A 12,789-nucleotide genomic window follows, 5' to 3' on the forward strand; every position below is an offset into this window, starting at 1 on the left:
TACACTGATCCTATTCTATTAAAGCTTAAGGAGAATGTACAACAGGGTATGACAAAGGCATTTGAGCTTACGCAAGAGGGAGTACTTCGATGTCAAAACAGATTGTGTGTACCTAATGTAGATGAATTAAGAAAGAGGATTATGATGGAAGTGCATCATTCGAGATATTATGTCCATCAGGGGTTAACTAAAATGTATCATGACTTGAAAGAAATGTATTGGTGTGGGGTTATGAAGAAGAACATTGCAGAATTTGTGGCTCAATGTCCAAATTGTCAACAAGTAAAAGTAGAGCACCAAAAGCCCTGAGGTTTATACAGTGTATAGAACTTCCAATTTGGAAGTGGGACATGATCAACATGGATTTTGTCACTGGTTTGCCTCGCTCATTTCGAAAGTTTGACTCCATATGGGTAATAGTTAACAGACTCACCAAAGCAGCACACTTCTTGCTGGTAGAGACTACTTATACAACTGAAGAGTATGCAAGGTTGTATATTAAAGAGATAGTTCGACTACATGGAGTGCCAATCTCTATAATATCTGATAGAAGAGCACAATTCACTGCAAATTTTTGGAAGTCATTTCAGAAGAGTTTAGGAGTTCACAAATGAATTTAAGTACAACCTTTCATCCTCAAACAGACGGGTCAGGCAGAGCGTACAATTCAAACACTTGAGGATATGCTGTGAGCATGTATATTGTACTTCAAAGGTAGTTGGGATGATCATTTTCCATTGATCGAGTTTGCATACAACAATAACTACCATTCAAGTATTAAAATGGCACCTTATGAAGCTTTATATGGTAGAAAATGTAGATCCCTAATTGGTTGGCTCGAAAAAGGTGAAACTGCCTTATTTGGGCCAGATCTTGTTCATCAAGCTATGGAAAAAGTCAAAGTGATACAGCAGCGGCTAGAAACAGTTCAAAGTCAACATAAATCATCTGCGGATGTTAGAAGGAGAGGACTAGAATATTCTATAGAGGATTGGGTGTTCTTGAAGGTGTCACCAATGAAAGGGGTAATGAGGTTTGGTAAAAAGGGAAAGTTGAGTCCACGCTATATAGGGCCACATAAGGTCATCCGAATAATTGGCCAAGTTGCGTATGAATTAGAGTTACCTCAAGGGCTTTCAACCGTTCATCCGGTGTTTCATGTCTCAATGCTTCAAAAATGCGTAGGTGACCCATCTCGTATTACTCCTACTGAAGATGTACAAGTTACGAGATATCTCACTTATGAAAAAGTACTCATTGCTATTCTGGATCGACAAGTTAGGAAGTTAAGAAATAAAGAAGTAGCTTCTGTAAAAATATTATGGAAGAACCAACAAGTAGAAGAAGTTACATGGGAAGCAGAAGAAACAATGAAATTGAAGTATCCTCATCTCTTCCAAATCGATGAGAAAGATTGAAATGTTGAGTTGAGGCGTTAACAAGTAAGTATAAGTCTATATGTTCAATGTGATTAACAGTAGTACTAACTTAGGCTTGAACTTGTTTGGGCTGGATAACCATGCTAACATTCGAGGACGAATGCTTTAAGGGGGGAAGGATGTAACAACACGTATTATGCATATGCTTATTCTATTCTTGTGATACTTGACATAGCCTTATAGTATAGGTGAGGGACTATGTTTCTTATATGATTAGCGTTGGTTTAAACTAGCTCGGAAGGTGATGTATCAGCCTTGCATGTTGCAGCATGTGTACTGCAAGTTATAAATCCAACGGAACTATTTAAACTCGACTTAGGTGAGCTGCTTGCTTGACTTAACTAACCTAGTAGGTGATGAGTAGGTGCATCACCTACTTTGATCTTTTGAGTTGCTTGATATTCATTAGCAGGTGCATCACCTATTTGATCAATTAGTGGCTGAAAATGGACCAAAAAAGGAGGTTCTAGAGGATTATTTTTTTATGGTCAAGAAGGCTCCTTATAAACCCAATATGAGCTGATCTTTTCACTCATTTTAACATACAAAATTCACAATTCACTCCAACTCTCCCTCTCTTTTCTCTTATAGATTAAAATAGCAGCCTTAAAGATCCTTCTACGGTTCTTGAAGAACTCTGCATATCTGCAAATCAAGGTAAGAGAAACACTTATGAATTTACCTTAATTCTCCCATGGAAAACTAGAAAACATATTATTAATGCTCAATTATAAGTAGAAGGCAGAAGTTCCCACAAACTACTGCTCACTTTCCTTAATTATTAAGATACGTTTCTCTTCTTCTTTGGTTTTAGTGTGAAGGGAAGCTGAAGTTCTAGAAGAATTCAAGTTGTAAGGAGAAGTTGCAGAAATTGAGATAAGGTGACTGCTCCATTTTCTTCCTCCTTATGTATTAGTTTGAGTGAGGAATTATGGGTGTGATGTCATAAAGCACTCAAGGGGTGGTGAGTTTAATAATTGGTTGTATGATAAAGAAAACTTGAGGTTGTTTTATGTGTATTGTTGTTGATGCAGCTTGGGTAATCTTGGAAAAAGATATATAATGTGTATTGGGCAGAGAAGAACAGTGTGCTGATGCACATTATTTTAAGGGCTGTATGGGCTCATTACCTGATAACAACATGGATAGCATGGATCACGTAAAAGCATTAGAGGAGCTTGATGGACACAAAATCAAGAAGTACAATGTGTGGAAGGTCCATCTAAGTGAAGAGAAAGAAGAAAGAGGTCATTTGTGCAAATGGTCATCTCATAATTTCAAGAATTCACAAAAGAAGACAACCAAACAAGGCCAGTACCTCATTAAGGGTAAAATTGTCAAAGAAGTGTCTTCTTTAGTTTATTTTCAAGAATTCACAAAAGAAGTCAACCAAACAAGGCACTTACCTCATTAAGGGTAAAATTGTCAAATAAGTGTCTTCTTTATTTTATTAGTATAAATAGTAGTCTCTTTTATTTTGGAAGATTGAGACTATATGGATTTTGAATGTGAAATGAACAAACTCTTTCAAGAGTGTAGTTTAAGGGTGGAATCCCTATAGGATAGCCTAGCTTTAGTGTAGCTTAATCTAGATTAGTGATGGGTGGATTCTCATTGTTGATTTAGGACTTCTTTAACCTTGATTTCACTTGAGATTGCTCATTTGTGGTTTTCAATTTGAGTTGTTTCTTTTCGAATTCAAGTTTCTCTTTTTCCTTGGTTGATTGTTTATTCAATTGCCTTTCTTTCTTCTCTTCTCATCTCTTATTTCTCATCTATCTTACTTTTGTGTTGTTTCATTCCCCATTTGATTTCAATTGGTTTCATCCCCAATTGGAACCCTTATCATTTGGTATCAAAGCCTAGGTTTAGATTTGTTCTTACAAATCTAGTCTTGGTTTTAAAAAAAATGAGTCCATCAAATCGTCAAAAAAAAAATATCTGAATTTTTTTTTAATTTTGATTTGTTATTTTTTACTCTAGATCGTTGTTCCCTAGTGTTTTTTTGAGTCTAGGTTTCAATTTTTATTCAATTTGGAGTTGTAAAAGTGAAGTTACCATTGAAGGGTTTCAAGCTTTTCAAACCTTTCAAATTTTGAAAGTGGGTCTTTTGATTGAGGTGAACTTTGAGGTTAATAATTAGTGGGCTTTGTTCTCTTAGTTGAAGGGAAGAAAATCCTAAATTTTGAGCCAATTTCAAGTTGATTTGAGTGTATTGGGGTTTAGTGTGTGTTCTTGGTGGTCTATGTGTTCTTGGTATCTTCAAGTTAGTCATGAAGAAGAAGAAAGAAGAAAGTACATTTGATCCATCTTTTCAAGTCAAAGTTGAAAAAATAAAATTTGAATTTCAAAAATAAAATAAAATTTGACTTTCAAAAAAAAAAAAACCACGTGGACTGCCACGTCAGCAATCAGCTGCCAACACAACAGCCACTTCAGCAATCAGCTGCCAACACAGCAGCCACTTCAGCGCCAGCTCAGTGCCACAACAGCAACTCATGCCAGGCCATCCCAGACGCGCCACGTGGCGCGTGTGGGTCAGATTCAGAGAGGAAAATGTGCAGGTTTTTGCTTAATGCCCCAAAAATATTCTAAGTATGGGAAGTTTTTTAGACCAAAATTTTTTTCCAAGTGTCCAAACTTCTTGATTCTTTTTCTATACTTTTTTTCCTTCAATTCCTCAACTATTTAACAACTAATTAACATCTTTAATTACTTGTTAACTAGTTTTAATCATTAAATTATCCAATCATAGCCTTACAAGTGAAGAACTTTTTAAAGGCTTAAAAGTTTTTCTAAGTGTCCAAATTCACTTCTTCTTCTTCCACACATTTTTTCTTCTATTTTTCAACTATTTAACAATTAATTATCATCTTTAATTACTTTTAACTAGTTTTTAATCATCAAATCTTTTCTTTGATCCTTCAAATTAAGTAACAAGAAGTAATTCCTCTAGTTTTGTTACTTAGTTTATTTTAAGTCCGAATTTTTTTTGGTACTTCTTTCTTCTACTTTTGTCATCTTAATTCGTTGATAACCTTCTTGATTCCAGTCCTTTAGACTTTTGGGTCATCCTTCTTTCAGAGTCACAAGAATCCACTCCACCACAAAGAATTAGTGATCTTGTGATTTGATTGGGCAAAGGTAGTTCTCTATCAATTTTGGGAAGACACTTTAGGAAGGTGAGTGTGAGATCAAATAAGAGAGGTGTGAGGAATTTTGCCACTAACCTTGTTTGCGAAGTTTTGTAGGTACCCAAGGTGATTACAAGGAAGAATGTCATCTGTAACTTCCGAATATTGTGGAGATGATATTGGGGAATACGCTTGTAGCAATATGAGCTATGAGCATGGTGAAAATGAGTTTTGTGAGGGCTATGATAGTCCTTACGAGCATGGTAACGGGGCTCTTGTTTATGATGGTAATTCTTATGAGGGATATGATGGTCCATGGGATAATGAACAACATGGTGGTGAGAACCACTACTCCGGAGATGATTTTGAGATGAATGGAACTTATGACTCTTGTGATGATGTTGAAGGGATGGAAGAACCTTATGGTGTATATCATTGTGGAGATGAAGGTTCTCATGCTATGCACCATGGTTATGATGGTGATGTGAGGTACAATTCTTTCTCTCATAGGTCTTATGAATCCTTTGAGCAGAATATAAATAGAAATGGAGGTTGTGAGGTTGAATTTACTACCTCGTCTTGTGCTACTTCCTATCCTAAGAAAGAAGGCATAGATATTTGGGTGGGACCATTTCAAAGTCGCCGTGTGGACCATAGAAGAAGTACATTCCCTACTTCTCGAAATATGCTAACTTATTCTTCTCATCCTAGTTCCAATGTTTCTTGTTCTCCGTATGGTGATGAGGTTGAAGGTAGAGGGGGAGGAACACTAAACCATGAAGTAGTAGAATTAAGAGAATCTTTTACAACGTTGAGGGAAGATTTTGATTATTTCTTGCGGATGTTTGAAAAGGATACGTCTATGGTACAAAAGAGGCAAGTTAATCATCATGAAGATATGCCTAAGGAGTTATCCTTGGAAGAAAAACAAGATACTCCTTGTAAGGTTGGCACAAAGGAGTTGTACATGGAAGTCAAAACACCGACTCCTTGTGCACCAAAATGAAAGTTGAACTTGAAGGGATCTTCTAACCCTTCAAAAGGAATCCTTGGCATTTACCCTAACTCCCATCAAATTGAGAGACAAAAGATTGAGAGGAGTAAGGATGTGAAAAGTGACAACTCTAGAGTGGAAAAAAGAGAGGTTGGGTGGAGTATTGTGAGAGGGTTGTCATATTTTTCTCCTAACTCATGTAAATAATAGCTTGTCTTTATGTGAGCATAGTGAGTCTTTACCTTGTGATGTTCTTGATAGCACTTTCTTGTGTGATGATTATATCCTTGTTGTGAGTGATCAAGCACTAGTTGATCCTTTTGATGACCGAATTGACTCTTCTAGTAAGGTCAATTTGTGTCCACCTAGTGTTGGCACTTGTAGCTTGAATGAGGGTACATTGTCCTGCGATGAAAGTGATGCTACACTAGTTGATCGTATTGATGTCCAAGTTGATTCTTCTAGAAAGATCAATTTGTGTCCACCTAGTGTTGGCATTAATGATTTGAATGAATCCTTAGACCATAGCACCATTTCTTGTTTTACTCATGTGAATCTTGAAGTGAAATGTTTGTTAAAGGATAATCTCTTGTTTGATGATGACATGACTCTTGAGAGTGTGCATAGTGAAATGCCTTATAGTGTTGGAAGTGTAGCCACTCTCAGCGGCTATCAATAGTTTGAGAATCCACTATGGTGTGATGACACACTTTCCAAAGATGGAAATCTCTTTTAAGAAGATGATAGTACATTTATTGGATAGGGTAGTGTTAAGATGAAAGAAAACGCTTATGTGATAAATGTTACTTCATCCTTGTGTGTTCCAATTCTTCATATGAATTGTGCTTCTTTAGTATATAAAGTGGAGGCCAAACTTGGGAACAACTTGATTGAAGTTCATTTATGTGACACCTTTCTCTACTACTTGTTTGCATATGATGATATAAGCACTTTTGAGTGGAGTACTATGAGATTGGAAGATAAGGGTGCCAACTGGGTTAATAAAGGTGTGCTTGATCCATGTTCATGGATTTCCTTTCCATTTGACCCCGGTAATGAGTTGAATTGTGTATTTGTTTAGTGATGCTTGGTCAAGATGACAAGAACAATTTGGAGGAATTTGTTGGCGCCTTTCCCTATGATGGAAAGTTCTTCTTGAGGGTTTACAATTTACTTGAGGGGCCTACGTTGTGCATGGGGAAGGGTAGTTTTCTAACCCCCTTTCTTTACTATCTCTTTGCGTATGATCTTGTTAATTGTGCATCTTATGGGGTTAAGAGTTATTTGTCAAGAGAGGGGGAAATTTATCTTAAATTCGTCATGTTGTCTTTGTCTGTTCCATCTTGTGATGTAATGAGTGCTAGGATCCTTAAACCTAGTTTTAATCTTGCATATAGGAAAACCTTAGATGACCCTTATGTGCATGACACATTTCTCTACTATCTCTTTGCATATGATGAGTCTCATATTTGTCTTAAATGGGCATTGCATTTCGGTCGAGGTATCATTGAGGTCTATACTTGTTTGTATGACTCCATTATGTGGACCTATTATCATTTTGACCCCGGTGAGCGTTTGAGCTTGTAGTAATGTTATATTTTGGGTGGTATTATCCTTTTGATGTGGGGAATAGCCAATTTCCTTGTTCTCCAACTGCGGGCTTAATAGTCCTGATAATAGAGGATACTTGGTTGCTCCTTGAGATTGTGTCTCCTTGGTTTGCTTTTTGTGCTAACCATTGTACTAACCCTCATACTATGAGGATATATTTGTTGTTTGTCCTTTTCATGGTTTTGCAAGGTTTGGATTCGAGGACGAATCCTTTTCAAGGAGGGGAGGATGATAACAACATGGATAGCATGGATCGCGTAAAAGCATTAAAGGAGCTTGATGGACACAAAATCAAGAAGTACAATGTGTGGAAGGTCCATCTAAGTGAAGAGAAAAAAAAAAGAGGTCATTTGTCCAAATGGTCATCTCATAATTTCAAGAATTCACAAAAGAAGACAATCAAACAAGGTCATTACCTCATTAAGGGTAAAATTATCAAAGAAGTGTCTTCTTTACTTTATTTTCAAGAATTCACAAAAGAAGTCAACCAAACAAGGCCCTTACCTCATTATGGGTAAAATTGTCAAATAAGTGTCTTCTTTATTTTATTAGTATAAATAGTTGTCTCTTTTAATTTGGAAGATTTAGACTATATGGATTTTGAATGTGAAATGAACAAACCTTTCAAGAGTGTAGTTTAAGGGTGGAATCCCTTTAGGATAGCCTAGCTTTAGTGTAGCTTAATCAAGATTAGTGATGGGTGGATTCTCATTGTTGATTTAGGACTTCTTTAACCTTGATTTCACTTGAGATTGCTCATTTGTGGTTTTCAATTTGAGTTGTTTCTTTTCGAATTCAAGTTTCTCTTCTTCCTTGGTTGATTGTATTCAATTGCCTTTCTTTCTTCTCTTCTCATCTCTTATTTCTCATCTATCTCACTTTTGTGTTGTTTCATTCCCCATTTGATTTCAATTGGTTTCATCCCCAATTGGAACCAGTCAAAGTTAATTACTATTTTATGAGGCTCAAGTGTGATAGCTACTAATATTAGTTTATCATGACTACATTAACACCTAAAAGGGGAGGCTAAATCGTGATAGTTATATTGGTCAGAGAATAAGGTATGTGAGGCAATTCGATACAAAATTCTTCGGCATGAAATCTGTACCTTACAATTAATATCAATAAGTGAATTTCCTAAGTTTTATACCTAGTCAAAGTTAATTACTGTTTTAGTGTATAGAATTACTTCATTATATGTTCACTACTCTATACTTGTGTAATTATCCTCCTATGTGCTGGTATAGAAATGGTATTTGCAGAAGCAAGTTTGGTGAATCCTCCTCTTAGTCAGTTAAAGTCAATTATGTCAGTTAAGCTCATGCGTAATGCATTGATGTACTTAGCCCCTTATGTCATGGTTACTGCCTTGAAGTATTATTTTCATGTCTTCTACTACTGGTCCGTAGTTCCAAATATCAAAAATGATTATGACCACCAAAACAACAATCTCAAAGATTAAAGAATCTAATTGAAGCAAATAGTATAATTAAGGGTGGCAGCTCATGGGCGAAAGCCTAGCATGGGCCGATCCCAATTGGTATAGAGGGGTGGCAGCTCAGGGGCGAAAGCCTAGCATGGGTCGATCCCAATTTGTGTAATTATGAGGACCGCATCCCAGGGGTTAAAATGCCTAGCATGGGTCATCCTCTTCTACCACTGATCAGCTGGTCATTCATATCACATGCCTTATAAAGATGATAACACAGAGAAAGTTAAAGACAAGAATGTAACATACATGATCCCACAAGAGTTACAAAGGTGGTCTTCTGTTCAGATTTATGCACATATAGTGATACTTGGTTTCATTCGAACTCTTATTTTATATATGTTATTGCCTTACATATTCAGTACATTTTCCCTTACTGATGTCCCTCGCGGCGGATGCTGCATTTCATGCTGTAGGCATAGGTACTTCAGCTAGTAGACCTCCTCGGTAGGAGCACACGACACTCAGCTACTTTTGGTGCGCTCCAAATTGATTCGGAGCTTTACTGAGTTTGTAGTAGATTCATTTTGGTATTGTATCATAGTTAAGAGTAAGGCGGGATCTGTCCCAACCAAATCTAAGGTTTTCTATCTTTTAGAGGCTATGTAGACTTATGTATATGGTTGAGTTGCGTCTTAACAAGTTGTGGCTTCAACGGCCAAGTCTTGTATAGAAGTTTTCGGTCTACTTATGTTGATTCTCTCAGGCCTTTAGGGCATCGGGTGCCTGTCCGTCTTAATGGGATTTGAGACGTGACAATTTTTAAGTATATCGATAACCATACTATATCTTTCTCAATTGAACCAATGTGATACAAATGGCAAAAATGTAACTAAAAATGCATATAACATAAAATCCTTTACAAACCTTGTGGAGTGGGACGGTCGAATAAAATGAGCTCAATGTAGTCTAAATATTGATAACTTCAGATCCTTTTCTATAGGTTGCATGTTGAAATTTTAGCTACCGTTAACCTTAACCATCGTAAACATAATATGAATAACATGATCAGGTATAAGTGGAAATTGACTTCTTAACTTTACTCTATTACATGATCTGGATTATGAAGGATATTAGGATAGTAACATTTCCTAAATGTCCAAGCAGCCCCCTAATTATAAATGTGGCGCGCAACACATTCATAAGTAAGGTTCTACTAGACACGGCTTTGTAGACTCTGTAGGACGATCTGCTCTAATACCACTTTTGTCAAACCCCAACCCTAGGTAAGGCGGACAACTACCATATGAACACATGATTACAAGTACCACTTTTGTTGCCCCTGAGCTGCCACCCTTCTATACCTATTGGAATCGACCCATGCTAGGAATTTGTCCCTGGCTACCACCCAAAATTATACAGATAGCTTCACTTAAATTCTTTATCTTTGAAATTGTTGTTTTGATGTTCATAACTCTTTCGAGATTGTTTTATTGGATAATCATAACTCTTTAGAGATTGTTCTTTTGATGATCATTATCTCTTTTGAGATTGCTGTTTTGGTGGTGGGCATAATCATTGTTCAGATTTGGAAATATGGACCAGTAGTAGAAGACATATGGATATGGACTTACGATAATAACAATGACATGGGAAGCAAGTGTGACATGCACATGTAATACTTAGGAGCATATGACTCAGTTAAGCATTTTGACATCTCAAATTGAAGAACATATCAAGTGAAGACATTTAATATTCAGCCAGGAGATTTGAACTCTATATGGTAGCAGGATACTCACTAACTAATATCAAATACTAGGTATACATGAAAGTGGAACCAAGGGAGAACGTGGGCAGAATCAACTTCAGGACGGATACATATTCCACGTAAGTACATATAAAATGTACAACAGAGCAAGAAGGGATCTTGTGAGGTAACATTATAGTCTAACACAATGGGAGTAATAACCAATAAAGGGAACATATGAACATGTGACAAAGATGACATATATATATATAGATAATTGAAGCTAGTTGGCATGATATGGGCAGATTGTATATCCAACATAGAAACATATGCACCATGTGTAATCTAGGACATTTTGATTTATATAAGGGAAATACGTGCCAAGGGTATTTTGACGGTGAAACAAGTTTAAACCTTGCATGCTAATACTTGGTAGAGTAGACAGGTACATTTAGTAACAAACTCATATTAGAAGTACTCACTTTAATGCTCTAGGGAGTAGGAACTGCAACTATGGATCAGTCACTACCAAGGGCACTTAGAAAGTTTACCTTTTGTAATGCAAGTGTTGGATTCATGCCAAAGAAATAGGAAATCGAATAGCCTTACATACCTTGCTATACAATTCAAAAAGTATGACTTAAGCTCCTTCTCTTCAGATTACTAATCTACAATAAAATAAGTTGTAAGACTAGTATTAGTAGCTAATCAATCAAGTTGAGCTACATGATCTCACCAAAATAATAACCATGCAGTAAGCATGCAATTTATCTAGTCAATGTTATCTTTCCTTCCCTTTCCCATAAATCGCATCTATATACTGTACAACCTTCGTATTAGGTCCTCCTAAAACCTCCTTGCAATATTTAAGTCCTTCAACATCTTCATAACTTGCCCGCACATCCAGTCACATCCCTTATCATAACATAAATAAAACAATCCTTAAACATAATTATGTAACAAAAGAAATATGAATCGTGGTTTCTGATCACTAGCACTTGAAGAGTTAACATTACTTTTAAGGTGCTCAAACAAGCTCATGACTGAAGTTAAAGAGGACTTCCCTCCATGGCTGTCCCAACATAGTGAATCACCAGAACATCCTCCCCAATATTACACCATGTAAAAGTAACAATTTCCAACTCACTAACACATTTCAAGTGTCCTAATTAAATCAAGCACAAGAGGGAGAAAATTGCAGTAGCATACCTTGCTGGACATAACTATCACTTGCTAAGACTTGGATTCTTCAAGGTAAAGGTTGTCCTCCTTAACTTGTCTTAAATTATACCTTCCAAGAGATTGAACTCCCTAATATTCAAGAACCCTAATGGTATTTAATGGCCGCTGTATGAAGTTAAGAGAGAGAAGAGAAAAAGCTCTAGAAATCAGATTTTTGGCAAAGTAAAAATGGTTGGAAAAAGCTGATATCAATCCCTTTTAAAGGGACCTGCTTTGGCTGAATTTCTCACTCATTTTGGGCCATAATATTTCAAGTAGGTGACCCACCTACTTGGCCTTTTCACTTGGGCCTTTTTGGACCTAAGAACATTGGGTCTTTTGCCACCTTTCTTGTACTTCTTGTGCTGCCAAAAATGTGTCTTTAATTTAGGCCACACATTTAAGTAGGTGATGAACCTACTTTTCCATTCAAATTATTTCTTGTGTGCTTGGAAAGATTGGGCCTTGGCTGCCCATTTTCCTCTTATTCTTCTATTCAACTTGGGCCAGATTAATGCAAGTAGGTGTAGTGTACTTGGCCCAATAACATGGTCAAAAGAGTCTTAGTAGGTGATGCACCTACTTGGTCCTTCGGGCTGGTCAATAAGTCAAAGTAGGTGATGCACCTACTTGTCATCTACTAGCTTAGTAAAGTCAAGCAAGCACCTTAATATTTTATTCCATTTCTAGACCTTAATACCTTTAACTTAACTTAAAACTTATATACACTATGTCACTTTAAACTTTAGACTCAAATACCAACTTATGATCTCAAGTTTAAATACTTCCATCGACTTCAACTTAATCAGGTCACATTAAAATCTACGAACAGTTCACATTAAATCTATTCTATTGTCACTAGTTGCATAGGAAACCGAGTCCATAAATGTATACAAGGAAGTTTTTTAAGCGTAATAAATAGAACTAGTACACGTAGAATACGGGGTGTTACATCCTCCCCCCTTTATGATCATTTGTCCTCGAATGATGGGTGAACCTGATAGTTTGGTTAACCTTGGAATTTCATTTGGAGATTTGCGAGAGTTCCCGTTATAAATAGGACTATCTAAAATCCAAAGACTAACCTAAAACACGTATTGACAAGTCTAGCATGAAGTCTCAATAGATATGGTTCATAAAATAATAATATGACAAATTAGACCCCTTTCTTGACCATGTAATTCACTGAATATACACAAGTAGAACTCATACAA

General features: G+C 36.5%; 1 protein-coding gene across 1 annotated transcript; it reads left to right on the forward strand.

The window, feature by feature from the left end:
* Positions 1-359: 359 nt before the first annotated feature.
* On the forward strand, positions 360-1,418 carry LOC125813545 (uncharacterized). The gene is made up of 2 exons (XM_049493028.1): positions 360-490; positions 821-1,418. The coding sequence occupies exons 1-2, from the start codon at positions 360-362 to the stop codon at positions 1,416-1,418; spliced, it is 729 nt and encodes a 242-aa protein (XP_049348985.1).
* The last annotated feature ends 11,371 nt before the right edge of the window (positions 1,419-12,789 follow it).

This window comes from Solanum verrucosum, unplaced genomic scaffold (genome assembly GCF_900185275.1).
Source record: "Solanum verrucosum unplaced genomic scaffold, falcon-dt-bn FXZP01000134.1, whole genome shotgun sequence".
NCBI lineage: Eukaryota > Viridiplantae > Streptophyta > Magnoliopsida > Solanales > Solanaceae > Solanum > Solanum verrucosum.